This window comes from Echinops telfairi, unplaced genomic scaffold (genome assembly GCF_000313985.2).
Source record: "Echinops telfairi isolate 266 unplaced genomic scaffold, ASM31398v2 ScPeMD7_2573;HRSCAF=3158, whole genome shotgun sequence".
NCBI classification, from domain to species: Eukaryota; Metazoa; Chordata; class Mammalia; order Afrosoricida; family Tenrecidae; genus Echinops; species Echinops telfairi.
In genome coordinates this window covers 10,813,644-10,831,380 of record NW_022106471.1, presented here as the reverse complement: position 1 = coordinate 10,831,380, position 17,737 = coordinate 10,813,644, and the positions used below count along the sequence as shown (strand labels likewise).

General features: G+C 43.2%; 1 protein-coding gene and 1 pseudogene across 6 annotated transcripts in view; one reads left to right on the top strand and one right to left on the bottom strand.

The window, feature by feature from the left end:
* Nucleotides 1-17,737, top strand: part of SANBR (SANT and BTB domain regulator of CSR) — a 52,120-nt gene that overhangs the window by 15,058 nt on the left and 19,325 nt on the right. For 5 of the 6 annotated variants that reach the window (XM_045294116.1, XM_045294114.1, XM_045294115.1 and 2 more), the window contains 6 exons: nt 1,193-1,431; nt 5,752-5,810; nt 7,804-7,964; nt 9,350-9,436; nt 9,545-9,655; nt 14,911-15,034. In XM_045294116.1, coding sequence (XP_045150051.1) covers nt 1,193-1,431; nt 5,752-5,810; nt 7,804-7,964; nt 9,350-9,436; nt 9,545-9,655; nt 14,911-15,034 — 781 coding nt within the window. The remainder of the gene's footprint in view (nt 1-1,192; nt 1,432-5,751; nt 5,811-7,803; nt 7,965-9,349; nt 9,437-9,544; nt 9,656-14,910; nt 15,035-17,737) is intronic. The other variant, XM_045294117.1, reaches the window with a different exon arrangement.
* On the bottom strand, nt 10,592-11,801 carry LOC105979319 (annotated as a pseudogene).

The following is a 17,737-nucleotide window of genomic DNA, read 5'->3' as shown; positions in this document are numbered from 1 at the left end:
ACTATTATTTAATGTTGTGTTCCCAAAGACCACAGAAACTTTATTTTACTAGCTGTTGCTGGTTTATATTTTAACTGTCATTTCTTTGAAAGAAAACGAAGTCCCATAAATTTGTTTTTGTGAACTTATAAATTCCTTTGACTTTGACAGAGCATTGCTTAGAATCCTTTCTCTAACAGCCTGCTTTTATTTCGAGTGTAAGTGTTCTGTATTGTTAACTTCCAAAGGTCAGTTAAACACACACTACACAAATATTGCAGGAGCCCTGGCGGCCGGTGGATTATAAATTGGCCTGCTGAACCGTAAGATTGGCACTTAGAACCCAACAACAACTTCTCAGGAGCAAGGGGAGGCTGTCTGCTCCTGTGCAGATGTGCAGCCTTGAAACCCACTCTGTCCGGCAGGCTTGCGCTGAGTTAGAATCGACTTGGAGACCGAGTTGTAGGACAGTGTCTCTCAACCACCTTATTATTTTTGTAGTGGCATATGAGTGCAGATACACATACATTGATATATGTTTTTGAGGTGATACAATCTTCAGGGGAAAGTAAATTAAGAAGTATATGATTTTTAAAGCAGTCTCTCTGATAGATCATCTAACACTGCTCATGCATGGCTTTTGACATATATAAATAAACTTACTGCAATCTTAAGAATTACTTGAGCCACATTTACTAAGTTATATTTAATGAACGCCCAGAAGCAAATTCTGACTCTGACAAGTAGCTAAAGAACCAATGCTAAGGCTTCTGCTCGTTAGTGAACACCTGTAGTTGTGACTGCTTTTACTAAGTAGTAGGAAAATTTTAATATTGAACCTTTATCAAAGCCATCCACACTCATAACCATGACTTTGTGTTTCTCACAAGAATCAGAATGCATCATTTAATTTTTTTGTGTGAATTCATACTCTTTTTGTAAATTATATTCATTTGCAACTTGAAAAAAAATTTTAAATCACGTAGTTTGTCAGTCGTTTAGGAAAAACTTATTCATTTCATGAAGTCAATAGCTTACTAATAATTAGTCAATCTAAGATATGAGATAAGCAGAATACTTCAAAATTTAAAAATTGTCATGTTTTATAAAACCAATAGCTATGCAAAGCCTCCCCCCCAAAAAAAGTCAGTATTCTTGGCTCCTCTTCTAAAACTCTAATAATTTCATTTCTATGTTAACATTTTTTGTGAAGGCCAAATATGGTGATCCATGTATGTGATGAAGCCAAAAATTTGAAAGAAGATTTTACTTGCCCACGAGATCTTTTGATATCAGAAATGAAGTACTTTGCTGAATATTTATCTATGGATGCCCAGCGCTGGGAAGAGGTGGACATTTCGGTCCACTGTGATGTTCACATCTTCAACTGGTTGATAAACTATGTTAAAAGGAACACTAAGGAGAATAAAGAGTGTGAGAGGCCCACTTTAGGTAAACAAGACATCTATTGCTTCTTTTGTAGTGAAATTTGTTTGTCACCTGGTACTTCCTTCAAGCCAAAAATGGAATGTGGAGAATTGTATGCACGTCAGTTTTTAAGCTCAGATGAGTGACAGCATGTTAAGAAACAGATACCTCGTCCCCTTTCTGTGAATTCATGGCAAAGGGGAAATCTCGAGGGCAGCAGTTCTTAAACTGTGGTGTGTGGGCCCCGAGGTTTTCAGAGACCTTTTCAGAGAGGCTACAGTTAAGAGATATTTGTGATCCTGTGAAGATGGGACTTGTTTTGTCTCTCTGTTGACTTTTGCTCAAGAGGTACCAACCGACGTGGTTGGGGCCTTCGTGTGACCCACACTGTGCTGGCTCAGTTTGGGCTCTTAGAGCCCATGCACTCATAGTCCAAAAGGGAAAAGAGAAAGATGGCAGTTTCCTTGATGAAGCAGTGAAAATTGCTCCTTTTTCTAAAGCTTGGCCATTGAATATTCATCCTTTTACTATTTGATCCTTTTACTATTTGATGTGATGCACTATACGTACCAGGGTGAGTCAAAAAGTATTGCTGCCAGAGTTGCACTTGATGCATGTCTACTTGACACACGCACAAGTTGATTCCAAGTCTCTGGTCAGTGGATGGCTGCAACCAAGTTTTCCCAGAAGTACACTTGTCTTAATCTCATTTGGGTAATTTCTAATAAATGGTCCAATCAGAAACACGGTTTCCAAAGAGATCTGCTAACTTCAAGACAGAGAAGTCAGCTCAGGTTATGGCGACTGATTTTGGGATCCCAAGAGGGTAGGCTTGATGGATTTCCTCAGAGGACACAGAATGATTTTGGGGCCTTATTAAGAAAAGTTTCAAGAAAATTGAAGAGTGCGTTGGTGAGAAAAAGGCTAGGAAATTGCTCTGGGGAATTTGCTTCCATCACGACAGTGCACCTGTTCACCATCTGGGTAGCAAGCGCTGTCCTACGAGAATTTCATTGGGAATCCTTATCCCATCTCTCCTATAGCCCTCATCTTGCCCCTTTAGACTTCTGTTTGCTCCCAGAATTCAAGGAACGTTTCAAAGGAGAAAAAAGGAATGTCCCTTGAGGCCGTTGAAATTGCCTGTGATGATGTAAATCAAAGAGCCTGACAGAATTCTTTGGGGAAGGGTTGGTTAAAAAAAATGGAAATCCCACTCGAGTGTATAGATTTCGATTGAGGATCGGTGGAAAATCAGTAGCTTCACACGTTGAGATTTTTATTTTAATAAAGGTTTCTGCAGTTTGGCGGCGATACTGGTTGACTTACCCTCGTGGCTCAGTTGCTCAACAAAGGAGGAGGGTCGTCTGGAGGGCGGCGCAGCTCTCAAGCCCATTTGTGCTTTGTGAGAGTAGGGCTGGCAGGTGAAACTGGTTACCAAGTATGCGAGACATTTCCTTGAAAGTGAGAGTTTTTGTGACTGATGGTAAAATCCTGGCTTAGAGGGAGAACTAGCGTTTTGGAAGTCTCATAGATGCTTTCATGAGCTTCTCAAAATGACTAACTTTCCTGATGAGATTATTTTGATGTGATGAGACCCTGTTAACGACTGTGCTTTTTAAAGTTGACCCCGTCTAACCAAATGGGTAACACTCAGAAGAGCTGTACAACGGCACAAGCCAAGGTTTAATAACTGGGCAGCGCCAGATGTTTTAACATCACGTGTGGGTCTGAGATCCGTCCAGGGTGTCCCGGGGGGTTGATGCACCGATGTAGGAAAGGTTCCCTGGGATGACTTCAGATCCCATATTGCAACTAACCTTTAAGAAACGACCACTTGTCAAATTTTGGTATATTACAGAATGCACACATGCATCGGATTATTGCCTACTAAGCCAAACATTGAGATACACAGCAGCATAAAACAGTGAGACTCTTACTGCTCTTTTTTCTTTTTTTTTTTCGTTTGGGGAAAAGACACTTTTTTCCCCCTAAAAGTATGTTATTTGTGTTGTGAATTTATTCTTATTTCAAAATGAACTACATATTAATTTTGCTTTCCAACTTCATTTCTAACATGATAACTATCGATCGATAGAACTGTCGTGGGAGTCGCTGGGTGGTGTGCACAGTTAAGAACTCGACCACTAACTTAAAAGTTGGAGGTTCAGATCCAGAAAGAGGGCCCTGAGAAGGAGGATCTGGTGTTTCGCTTCCCACCTTCCCAGCCTTGAAAACCCTGCATCAGTCAAAATTGACTAAACAGCAACTGGCTGGGTATTGGGCTTGAAAATCCTTGGTGGTTCAGTTTGTGAAGTTTGAAAAACATGTTGGAGATGATAGAAAGAACAGTGACTAAGTAGTCTTTGACTAAATGTGCACTTATTAGGAGATAGCACTTGCAGTTTAGTAAAAGTTGTTGAGTGCACTATTTACAACAGTAACAGAAGATTTCAAAATATATTAGGAAGCAAGCTAGCTATATTGACCGTGTATATGTTTTCTGAAGAGATTTATGATTGTTAATGTTCTAGGGACCAGATGGGAGCCCTGGTGGGCAGTGGTTTTAGCCCTCAGCTACTAACTGAAAGGTCGGCATTTCAAACCCACCAGCCGCTGCTTAAGAGGCCGTTGGGGCAGTCTGCTTCCTTCCATAAAGATTGACAGCCTTGGAAACCCTGGGGGATACACAGTTTGTGTTGTCCCCCAGGGCCCCTATGAGTCAGAATTGACTGAGCCGCTGAAGGTTTTGGTTTTACTGACCACTAAATGGAAAAGGTACTAGGAGCCCTTAGCTAAACATTGCAAGAGCGTTAAATCGCAATTTTCAGTCAGTCTAGAGATTCCAGACCATCCACTATGATATGTATATGTGAAATAAAAATCTGAAAAGAAAAAAAAAATCACTTGTGTTTACTCCAACAGAGTTATGTAGTAGAGATATAAGCAGTGAAGCTCTGTTAGCTTTGACTTAAATCGGTAGCCATAAATCTACATTTTCCCAAAGCAATCTTTAATCTGATCAGGAAAACTACCAAAATGCTCAATTAAATCTAATCATCTCCGACATGGGCTTTCAACTGGGCCGGGGTATATGACTTCTACCTTGGGGCACTTTCTCACCAGCCCTAGTCTGCCTTGGTGCTTTCTGTTGAAGCTCCCTTAGTTTTCAGAGTGACTATTTAGGGAAAGGTGGGGTTACTGATTTTAAACATTTGGAAGTATTACTTTTGTACCGTTTGTGCTGGGTGTCATGTAGGCATCTCCCTCGGTAGTGACTCCATGTGACAGAGTACCACCTGCCCCTTTGGGATTCTGGGCTGTCCTTTTGACGGAAAGGAACGCTTGTGGCGCAGCGATTCAGCACTTGACTGCTAACGGCAGGAGGGGTCATGGAACCCAGCAGCCACTCTGCAGGAGGCAGATGTGGCAGTCTGCCTCCAGAAAGATAGACAGTCCTGGAAACCCTGGGAGCCACTGGAACCTGGCCTTGCTGTGTTTTGTGTTTGAAATCTTCTTAGGAGCAAATCTCCAGGTCTTTCTCTCCCAGCATTGAAGGGTGGGTTTGAATCCCCAGCCTTTTACTTAGAAGCCTAATACTTAACTGCTGCACCACCAGGGCTCCTTATCAGGGACAGTTATTCCTTCCCTCTTAAATAGGCCTCATGGGAGGTGATGAGGTTGTGCCGAAACAGTTATACCCGCCTGTGCCCCGCTCTCTCGCTCTGATGGCCTGCCCACCCAGGCTGCCCTTGGGAAATATGCCCAGCGTCTTTGAAGTCGTGAATGCTTCCTTACCATTCCGTTTCTTATCACTACACATTTCCTCATAAGAATGCACCTAAATGCTTGTTCCATAGACAAATGTTTGTTCAAACACACATTTAAAATTCTGTATGTACTCTTGTTATATATATGTGATACATAATTGAATGTTTGTTTAGAAGCACTGAAATAATTTCATTCATGGCAAGGGCACTCCTTAATCATTTTCTCGGCCTGATTTTCATACAATGAGTTATAGTTTCCTTTTTTTTTTTACTCCTTTTTTTTTTTTTTAACCTTCTGTGCCCTACCTCCTGCTTTAGTTAAGATTTCAATTTGCTGTATCTTTAGCTGGAGTCTTTTCGCTTGATCTGGATCGAATTCCCGGGAAATTTTACTGAGCGTTTACTCTGCACTCTAGGTTTTGCAGTGAGCCGTGTGGCACAGTGAGTCTGTGTGACACTGTTTCCTTAGAGTAACATTTGCAGAACGCCTTCCCTTGATGGTGAGCAGGAGTCTCTTCTAGGGGGATCCAGTGACAAATCAAAAGGCAAAATTAATTTTGTTCCCCTCTTTTTGTAGAGCCAGGAAATGTCGTTTCTATTCTTATTTCCTCGGAGTTTCTGAAAATGGATTCATTGGTAAGTTTTCATAAAAGACCCATGCTCATTTTATTCACCTTTGCTTTCTTTCACAGGTATGCTTGGGTTTTTCCTCCAAGTATATAGAAAATTCTACAACAACGTGCTAAAACAGTTGTTCATTCACAAGTGTGAGCTCCTTGGAACCTACAGCTCACATTTGAAGGGATGTTGTTCCCAGCCTGGGGGCAAAGTGGGGTGGGGGTGGGGGGCAGGCCTGGCAGGGTGATGCATGCACTGTAACTATGGGGTCACTGTGAGTCAGAATTGCTCGAGTAAGCTGCCTCAAGAGTGACTTACAGGTTAACCATCCTGGAAAGGGATTTCATTCTAGAGCCAAATTGAGCGAAGCATTTAAGGGGAATGTATTTGTTTCACTATTTAATTTCTTTAAGTATGTTTTGCCTGTTTGTGCCTCTCATTCACAGTTGAGGGGATGAGAGTGAGACTAGCCAAGTAGTAAACAATGGCATTTTCTGTGTCTCACACGCTCATGCCTGTTGCTTCCAAGGAGCTGATGATGCAAAACAGCACAGTATATGCCTGTACTTTTCAAACTGAGTTTTAAAAAGTAGATTTACTTATCATTTAAATGTTTTATATGTTTTTTAAGCTTTATTTGAAATAAATGTTTGCTTCCTATTCTTAATACACTACACAGTGTGCGATACTCATTTACACATGTTAACTGATGTCACGTTGCTTCATTTGATTGCTTGGCCTGTTATTAGCCCCCTATAAATAAAGGCTTCTAGTCGTAGAACCTTCCCCATTCAGTCAACTGGTATCCATTGCCTCCGGAAAGAGTTACAGGAAAAAATAAAAAGCGGAAACTTAAAAAACAAGACACTTAAAAATTTTTTTATTTCCTTTGCAATCTCACCCCTAAAGAATAATTTTTATGCTGGAAACAAAAATTTTTCAGAAGAATATACGATTAGCCAACGTTAGTTATTCAATCCATATGCGGAGCAGATAATCCAAGAAGCTGGACTGCAGGAAGAGGAGGGCAGCCTCAGGATGGGAGGAAGGTTCAGGGACCTCCTATGATTCGCAGAGAGCACAACCTGGCTGAAAGTGAAGAGGCCATGAAGCACTTGCTGATAGAGATCAAAGACTAAACCCTTCAGTGTGAATTACCCCTCAAACTAAAACAAAAATCCTTACAGCCAGACCAACAAATCAGATTTTTTTTCTGTCAAAGAGCTCATTTTACTTGGCTCCACCAACATGGTGGACAGAAGCTAACTACTACTGCATACTTCTGCCAAGTCGATCCTGACCCACAGTGACTAGATAACAGGTAGACCGGTCCCTGTGGGTTTCCTTATGGGAGCAGAAAACCACATCGTTTTCCCTTGCGGTAGTTGGTAGTTTCGAACTGAGGACCTTGCCGTTAGCAGCCCAACACACAGCCCACAACACCACTGGGCAAAGCAGTAGCAGTCAAGAAATAAACTAGCGTGTTGTGTTGGGGGAATCTGCCACAAAAGGCCCCTTTAAAGTCTCCAAGAGCACCAGGGTGATGGTGCTCCTGACCCAAGCCCTGGTATTTTCCGTCATGTCACTTTCCCGTGAAAGCTAGACAGTGGGCAAGGAGGACTAGACACTGGATGCACTTGAACGATGGTGTGGCTGGAGAATATTTAGCGGACCATTGACTGCCAGAAGAATGAACGAACTTGATACAATGGAGGAAATCCTGAAATTTTATTTCTGCCACCCAGAGACACGGAGGCTTAGAATGTCACGAGGTTTTCTGAATTATGAAGTCAAGTATCCTGTCTATTTGAGTCGGTGGGCTGATGCTTCTCCTTGCCACTGCCTGTGGCGTGATCACTTAATGATTTAAATAAGGAGGTTGAAAATTATTTGCCAGTTGATGTGCCTGTGTAGCCTGCTGGCCACTTGCGACCCCGTGGTTTAGGTGCTTAGTGACTTTCCCTCTGTGAAAAGTGTTTCCACCCCCGTGTTCTGCTCTCTGTTTTGTCAGGTTGAACAGTGTATTCAATATTGCCACCAAAACATGGACGCCATCGTCGCCACGCCGTGCAATATGAACTGCGTTAACGCAAATCTTCTCACTCGGATAGCCGATCTGTTCACACACAATGAAGTGGAGGATTTAAAGGACAAGAAAGATAAGTTTAGGAGGTACTTTTTAAAATTTGAGTTTTGACCTGATCTTTCTGTTCAAAGAAAACGATTGCTCTTTTGTTTCAGTATGTCTTGTGGTTAGCAGCCCAAAGCTTAACCCTCTGTGCCACCAGGCTGCTTATGTTCCAGTATGTCTTAAGTGATGCAGAACTTATCCAGAGCCAGTGGCTCAAAATAAACATGAGGAACGGAATAGGTTACTTTGTATAACGTGCGTCTGAGTCTACTGTAGAGGTGAAGTGTGTAAACGGTGATGAAGGCAGGCTTTTATGTAGGGGGGAAAGCGGCATGGGAGGAGGCGGGCACTGAACATATCACTTAGGGATGTTTGGGGCCAGGGCAAGAAGCATCAATTGTATGTTAGGTGTGATTGGAAGCAGGGAAAGAACACGGCTTGCCTTAGTTTTAAAAAACCTTTCTAGTTGCTGCGTGGAGAACAGGCTGTGGGGGTCACGGAGCGCAAGCGAGTGAGCACGTGAGGGGCTAGGAGGGGACTCAGGTAGAGGCAATGGGGCTGGGAAGCAGCAGATGGCTGCCGGGTATGTTTGAGAGACTTTACAGGTGTGTGATGGAACAGTGGAGAGAGGATTCAAGGACAGTTACTGGGCTTTGAACTTGGTGGTGCCCATTTACAGAGCGAGGCCAGATGGAGAGGGGTAGGATGAGAGTGAGAGGGATCAGGAGGTGGGTCTTTTAGAGTATTATTGAATACGCCTCTTGGACGTCCAGGTGGGCATACGAGTCTGGATGGAGGTCAGGGTGTAAAATAGAATTTCAAGTTTAAGCGAGGTTAGTGTGTCTTGTGTTCCGTCAACGCTGTCTTGGCGAACTCAAGGTGGCGGAGGTACTCGCCGACGTTGTCTCTGTAATCTGGCTCGACTGCATTGCTGCTGTGGTGCCAAGTACGCGCCAAGACTCACTGTCCTCCTAGTAATTGCTTAGTTGCCAAAAGCACCGCTTACTGAAAAGGCTGTTCTTCCTCCGTGGGGTTTCAGCGACAGCTTTGCTGGGAGCCTGGCCTGCACTCACGAGGTCTCTCTGTGAGTTCTCTGTTTGTTCTGTTCGTGTCTTTGTCTATCCTTGTATCTGCAACACTCTAAATGATAACCTTTTTTTTTTTACAGCAGCAAAGGGCATGCTTAAAGATAAGTAGCTAGCTGTCAGTGTTACTTTCTCTTAAAAGCACGTTGTGGAACAAGCAGTTCTCATTCATAGATTTCTTTCCTTAGTAGAAGGCCAGAATGTAGTAGAAGAGCAACTCTCCTAGGATCATTCACCCTGTTTTGCCCGGGCACAGACAGACGGACTGTGTTGACGTCAACATCACACAACCTTGGTAACAAGGGCGGGAAATTAATTTCTTGGTTGTTTGTTGTTAATAGTAAACTGTTCTGTAAGAAGATTGAGAGGCTCTTTGATCCCGAGTACTTGAACCCGGATTCTCGCGGTAACGCAGCCACCTTATATCGGTATAGTGATGGGTTCTTCCTTGGGGGGCTGTGTGTTACAATTAAATTCTTGACTCCTACAGCATCTTAAAATTTCTTGAATGTTTTCACATTTTCTTTGTGCTGTAGATGCTATTTATGTAAGAAACTTTTAACAAAGGAAACAGAAAGAAGAATTCCTTGCATTCCTGGAAAAATCAATGTGGATCAACATGGAAATATTATCTATATTCACCTAAGGTAGAGTGAAGATAAAATACAATTTTTTTTTAATGTGAATTTCTAGTGTATTTATAAAAGCCTAACTGCACCTTTAAGGAACGGAAGAGCATCTTTTCTCACTTGTGATCCAACTTAGATTTAGGAGGATGCTGCTTTCAGGGCAAACTAAGGTAGTTGTGAAAGGTATATTTTACTTACTGACTAAATTTCACAGTATTTTGGAGCTGTAAAATAATAAACATTATTATGTATTAATCATGAAAGAGAATATATTTTGGTCACCACAATTAAAATACAATTTCATGAGCAGATCTTAGTTATCTATATAATTGTATTGAATTTTATGATAGAACCAATTTTACTTACATGTGAATTTTAGCAAGTAAGGAGAATTGCCTTTTAAATCGGCTTGTCTATAATGTATATATAAATGCATCATATTTTGTCGGCTATCCATTCCCCTCTTTTTCCCTTTAAAGTACAAAACGCGTTCATTTTGGGTTGGTGGCACTAGGAGTGGGGCTGGGGGTATATATTGGTACACTCTTTCTAGAAGATGCTTTAAAATGTATGTATCCTTGGACACCATCCTGCTGCAGAGAATTTTCCGGAGAGGTTATGTTGCTGTATTAAAGTAGCAGAACAAATGAATAGATAAATGAAGCAAACACCTAGATGCTCAAAGGATTAAACACATGAAAATGCAATTTTGGGCCACTTCATGTCCATCTGTGAAATAAGACGTGTTGATTTGGGTGTTGTGTGAACTCCACATTACACCATTGTGGGAGTCCCCCTGCTGGTTGCCCTCCTCATTGCTGGCACTGCTGGTGTAGCCAGAGGTGCAGGCAGCAGTGCAGAGGGGGCAGCAGAGGTACCAGAGCAGAGCCCGCCCAGCCCCGCCCACTCCTCCCAGTAGCAAGTAGAGAGCATATTATGATTACAGTCCTTCACTTATTCACTACTGCGTATGAGATGCCAGCGGTGAGCGATATATACTGGCCCCATTGAGAGGGCTGACACTGGCTGGACCCCACCCCAGAGATGGCGGCCTTCATCCTCATCCACTCCTCCATTATAATGGCGTCGCCTTTCCTGCTTGGGATCAAAGTCCACCAGTTCTACCTGCTCCATTTCATCAGTTTCTTCTGCTTCCTTTTCGCTCAGGTCGGAGTTTTTCCAGCAGAGAGAGTTTTATCATCAGAGAGAAAGCCATTCACAGGGGAGTTCACCTTCAATTCAGCAGTTAGATACCCCTTTTCATATGGTCCATGATAACTCGGCATGGCCCAGTCAATATCCCCACACTTGACTGTCTCATCCAGATGAGACGTGATGACTGGTTCAGTTGTGAGGGGTGGATCCTGGCTTCCACCAGCTGTGTCCACACACATCTCCTCCTCTTGTAAAAACAGCATGGTCCTTCTGACCTAGAACAATATTATCTCCTGACTCCAGTCCAGACTCATACGTGGTCTCCTCCACCATGGAATGTTATCTTCTGGCCATCTTTCATGGCTTTGTCATTGTGAACTAGAACCTTTTTCTCACGAACTGTCTTCCTGCCATTGCAACTTTCACGTCCATGTTTAGGGCTGCTCTGTTCCCGGTGGCCCTGGCACTCCGTGCACACAGACTGAATCTGCTGAACCATTCCAGGTCCTCGCTGATGAAGCCATAGCTGCGTTCCAGTCCTTGGCAATTAGGACAACCCCTTCCTTCCCACCTCGGCCTTCACATTTGTCTCAAACCACACTCTTCTGCAGAGCTGGTTTTCTGCAGCGCCCTTATGGAAATTCTCTGACGTTACTGAGAGTTGATGCCCAAGGTTTTTCCCTCTCCTTTCTCTCTTCGTCCTCCACCACCTCCAAAGAACACACCCAAGATGCCCATCGGGGAACCCAAACCACCACCTGCGCTACCCTCCTTGATGGCCTCTTCAGATAATTACCTTTTTCTTTGCATCAGCAAGCACTTGATAAGCTTGAGAAATCTGTTGAAACTTTCCACCTCCATTTGGATTTCTTATCAGGATGGCACTTCAAGGCCAGTTTCCTGTAAGCTTTCTTCAGCTCTTCCTGGGTGGCACTGGGTTTGACCCCTGCCCGGCCCCCCCCCCCCCAAACAAAACAAAACCATTGTGTTACGTGGTTTCTTCCACCATTTTCGACAGCCGTTGAGTGGCCCAAGGTTGGGGTTGGGGTGTGGGAAGTTGTTGGTCGCTGGGCACAGTCCAGGTACCTGCTGCTCCTCCGCCCGTCTCGACGTGTTCCAGAAAGTTCCCTCCCCTAATGGTTTTAAAGACCATCCACAAGTGAGCCAGCAGCAGAATCCAGGGTGCATCCAAAACCCCACAGTGATCATCCTCCTCCTCTCCCACCCCCCTTCTCCTGGCTTCATTCAGTGACCCAGCAGCTCTGCTGACCTTTGCCCACAGCACTGGGCAGAGTCTGCTCTGGCTCCTCTGCTCTTGCTGCAGGTGCTGGTGGCATCAGCCAAGCCCAGGGCGGGCACATGATGAAGGAGCAGCCACACCAGCAGCGTGGCAGCAGCCAGGGCCACCACCACCTGCTGTACCCAGGCACCCTAAGCCCTCTCCTCATCCTATGCCTGCGAGTCCCCATATATACCCCACCCTGCACCCGGTCATGTGCAAAATCCTGATACAACTGGCACAGCCCTCATCTTACATATCCTGCAAGGCCCCGCTTCCTATATCCTGTGGGCGTAGCTCTCAGACTCGGCCGGCAGGTTCCCATAAGGTTTCAACATAACAGGCTTCAAAGAGATTGAACTATGGCTTAAACAGGAGCACAGGTTACCTGTTGCGTCATTGAAACCAACAGCTGTTCCACGGGGGAGAGATGAGGCTTTGTACTCCCGTAAAGACTTAGAGTCTCAGAAACACAGAGCAGTTCCACTTTGTCCTAGAGCAGTGATTCTCAACCTGTGGGTTGTGACCCCTTTGGAGTTTGACCCTTTCACAGGGGTCGCCTGATTCATAACAGTAGCAACATTACAGTGATGAAGTAGCAAAGCAAATAGTTTTATGGCTGGGGGTCACCACCACATGAGGAACTGTATGAAAGGGTCGTGGCATTAGGAAGATTGAGAGTCACTGCCCTACAGGGTATGTGAGTCAGAAGTGACTCCATGGTGGTGAGCTATTATAGGGATTGCCTGTATGTAATACGGGGTTCATGCAGAATCCAATTGCATAACATCCGATTTCACCCTATTTCAAAGAAGTAGAGTTAATGTACACCTCTATATCCATAAAATAGTATATCTATATGAACACATCTAATCGACTTTTAATGGATACCCTTTAAGAAGAATGTGGTGAAGAAGATATCATTACATGGGAAGTGGTTAGTGGTCTATTGAGTGGCAAGAACAGGTGAGGACACAAAACTGGAAGTATGTTCATGTTCACAAAAACACGATCTCTGGTGGTACTGTTATGGTTGTATTGATTTTCTTTGTACTTTATTTTCTCTATGGTCAAGCTGCAGAGCACTTGTATTTGTAAAAAACCTACAGTACTAAATTTTATATGAGCAGCATTCTGATTACAGGGAAATGTTTGCCATTTGATCTTAATATGGATATAGCATAGTCAACTTCACCATGTCTCATTCGCACAGTTAAGGATAATCAAGGAACTGCATAGTTATTTCAAGTCTGGAGTTTCATAAGTTTTCGTTCTTTTTCCTTTTTGTCTTGAGACTTGACTCACCTTTTGAACATTACTTCTATTAAAACCAGGACTCATTTTGAGGAAAGTGATTCAGCTGACTATCAACTTCAATTTTGGTTCTTTATTCAAAGTATTTTCCTAAAGTCTGCTAGTGATACATACATTTTTAAATGGTTTTTAAATAATTAAAACATTTGAAATGTTTGACGGTATTTTGTTACTTGTTGAACTAAGAAACAAGTAGCAAAATTAAATATTAGAATAGGGGTTGCGGGGGAAGGGACTGGCATTGCATATGACTATAGCAAATTTGATTTTAAATCTTTGCTATTTTTAACTTCATATCAATTATACAATGTGTATTACCTAAATGTTAGTCTATATACCGAACTATATTACTCAATTATTAGAAAACGTCTTTTGAACATAAAGAACTAGTATATTCATGAAATCTTTAGAATCAGCAATAATTACTTCAATTTATTTTATAACATTCAGAATTATAATAATAAAAAGTCTGTTTAACAAGGAATTCCCGAGTCCCAACTGTTTGATTGTTTTTTTAAGAGCATTTTATTGGAGGCTCTTACAGCTTTTATATCAATCCATACATCATTTGTATTGAGTATATTTGTACATATGTTGCCATCATCATTTTCTAAACATTTACTTTCTATTTGAGCCCCTGGTATCAGCTCCTCCTTTTTCCTTCCTCCCCCCACCCTACTACCCTCATGAATTATGAATTGTTGTTTTTATATTTTATACTGACTACTGTCTCCCTTCACCCACATTTCCTTCCCTCCCCCTCTGTGGGGAGGGGTTATGCATAGTTATTGCAATCAGTTCCCCCTTCTCCCTTCACCTTCCCCCTACCCTCATGGGACCACTACTTCCATTTCTGTTTCTGAGTTTTATCTGACCTGGATTCCAGATGTCATGAGCTCTTATCTGTACCAGAGTACATGCTCCAGTCTAGTCAGAACTGAAAGGCAGGACTGGGGTCATGATCGTGAGGGGTGAGGAAGCCTCAAAGAACCAGAAGAGTATTGTGTGTTTCATCAGTGCTATATATACTGCACCCTGGTTGACTCATCCTTTCTTGTGACCTTTCTGTGAGGGGATGTACCATTGTCTGCAGATGGTTTTGGGGTTTCTGCTCTGACCCGCCTTGTTCTCAACAATATGTTTTTTGTTTGGTGTCTTCTGATGCCTGTTACCTGAGCCCATCTGATCACACTGGTTAGTGTGCTGATTTATAACTCTTTATCTAGATTGTCCAAAAAACTTGACAGTGAACTTTTCATCCCTTTTTCTGTTGTCCACAGAATAACCCCCCAAAGGCAGCGTTAGCTACCTTGCCCTGCCGTCCACACTGCATCGCTCTTTTGAGGAAATGTTCTTGGAAAGCAGCCACACGCTTTCAACACATCTGTTTGAAACACATCTTGGTCCCCAACAGTCTTATTGGCATATAATCCACTTGTCACTCAATTCAATAGTTCAATCACATCAAGAAGTTGAAATTTTGTATCATTTGCTTCTAAGATAACAGTTGTGGTTCTTTTCCCAGAGACAAGACTTGGGATGTTCACGAGTATTTGAACAGCTTCTTTGAAGAATTAAAGTCTTGGAGAGATGTGTACTGGCGCTTGTGGGGAACGGTCAACTGGCTGACTTGTTCAAGATGCTGTCAAGTGAGACTTTTATTTCCTTTGTCCTTTCCTGCAAACATTGATGGAACGGCCTTTTACAGTGCTGTCGTTACTGAACCTTTTGTTGTGAGTGAGGGGAAGGTTTACAGCGCAGCTCATCAGTTGTACATTCGACAATCGCACACACTTTGTTTCAGGTCATTCAGTGCAATCCCCTCAAGGCCTCATCATGTCCTCCCCTTCCTCCCCTTGTCTCCTGTTCCCGTCCTTCCTCCTTGCCTCTCTGCTTGTACTGGGTCCTGGAGAAAAGGTTACCCTTTGGATCCTCCAGTAGAACCCCAGAGTCAACGTCAGTCCATTCTAGGAGGAGCATTGAGATGCAATGCAGTCAAGTTCCAAATCAATTTTCCCATAAGAAATATGAAAATAGACTAATTCGTTCTCAACCACCAAGTTTTTACACTAACCTTGCCTTTTTATACAAAACATTACACAGAAATTTCAAAGTAAGTAAGTTCAGAGTTGAAGAATATAACTTAAATAAGAAACACAACATTGAAAAAGTTTTTGACAACTACAGTATGGCCCATCCCTTGAGACTGATGAGGATCTGGATCTGTGGACGCGGATGTGGAGAGGAGGGATGGAGAGAGAGTCAGTGTTTGGAAGGGGAGGGGAATCCCCTTCCATAAAATGAACTGGTAGCTGCTTTGCAGGAGTTTTTCCCCCTTCTTTGCCTTTTTTCACTAGGACCAGGCTGACTTTCTCTAAAAAAAAAAGGAAATCTGTCTAACGTGGTCTGCTGTTGGCGTTTCCTTATCTGTTTTCTAAAAGGGTTTATTATCATCAAGAATATCAATAACACAGTTAGCCAGTTCCTTTTCATGATGTTTCTTTTCAAAAAACTCTTAGGGCCCAGGTTTTTTATCTAACACAGTACAAAAAGCCACAAAATCTAAGACAATCATAGCTAAGGGCATGGAACACACCTGACAAAGGTTTAAACAACACATACAACAACGCCAACTAACGCCAAGTGACTGAAACACGGACTGCTTTTGCTTACAGAAGTCACATGCGCCGGGTTGGATTCCGATGTTTTGTTCAAGCTCTGTGCAAAGTTTTCTCAACATGTCGTGTCGAAATCCGATTATGTCGAGTACTGATGTGGTCGAGTACCGGCCTTCTGCTGTAATTAGTTGATGATTCTAGCATGGGGGTACGTTTAGCTCCAGATCTGACGGTGACTAGGGCCCCCGTTTTAGCGGGGGTGGAAGGGTGGGGTGGGTTCTATCAGTCTCTGTCCAGCCAGTAAGCCTGGTTTCTTCTTTCATGGTTTGAGGTTTCCCTACTCTATCCAAACCAACACTCGAACTCATGGCCCGCTAGTCAATTCTGACTCATGACAACCCTGGAAGGCAGGTCGACCCGTCCCTGTGGGTTTCCGAGACTCTGGAGGGAAGTCGAAGGTCTCTTCTCTCTCTCCAGGAACAGCCAGTGGATTCCAACTGCTGACTCTGCAGTTTTCCGCCCTGTGTATGGCCCACTATGCCCCCGGGCTCCTGCCCACTCAATCCGGGGCCTTCGAATGTGACCCTTTTCAGAGCAGTTGATAATGGGAGCCATGCCCCCTCCAGGTCATCTGTTCTCAAGTGGAGGTTACTGTTTGCGTGGTCCATTAGTCCATCACATGAATTGTTCACACGTGTGTTTAGGTGTTCATCACTCTTTTTCCCTCTGGACAGAGAGACACCAGTGGTGGCACCTTATGAGCCTTTAAGGCCCAGTCGTTAACTCATTAAAGTAGGATGCATAACCCATTATCTTTGTGGACTATATTATGCCAACAGTACCTGGCCCAGGGACTCAGAGGGAAAGGCCTGCTTGATACAGGCGGTTTATTAGTGTCTGATGCTCTCTAATGCAGGGGTGTCAAATTGGCGGCCCACAGGTCGCATGTGGCCCCTGAGGTAATTTTTTGTGGCCCACCATGCTTTGAAATAAAATGTAATGAGGGAATTGTGTGTACGGTATTGCCTCGATCCCCCCTAAGCGCTATTTTCTTCATAACAATTTCTTTCTATTTTCATTTTACTTCAGAGCATCGTGGGCCACAAAAAATTACCTCGGGGGCCACATGTGGCCTGCGGGCCGACAGTGTGACACCCTACTCTAAGGCAGCTGGTGGCGAAAACAAGGGTGCTCTGCGGCTTTCCTTTCTGCATCTGCCATGCACTCTCCCTGCTATTTTATGGCTGCAGCGATCAATGCCTGGTTGAATTTTCAGAAAAGTAGCAGGTTTTAAGTGTGACCAAATCCAGTTTTTCAATGAGAAGAAAAAAGCGCATCTTCATTTCTTTGAATTATTCCCAGCTTACCATATTTTCGCGCTGGCCTGGCGTTCTCGAGGAATTCAGAAGCCCCTTGACAGAGTGCTAACACGCGCACTTTATTACAATCATGACCCGAAGATGCTGCAAGGTTCCAGAAAACTCGCTATTTAGCACTTTAAAAAATCATTTTATTGGGAGCTCTTATAACAATTATATTATGCATATGATATTTTATAACAATCCATAATTCAATTAGATTAAGCATAATTGTACAATTGCTGCCCCCATCAATTTCAAAGCATTTTCTTGGGGAGGAGGGAAAAAAGAAGAGCTGATACCAAGGGCTCAAATAGAAAGAAAATGAGAATGAAGGCAACATGTGCACACATTCAGCAGATGCAAGTGATGCATG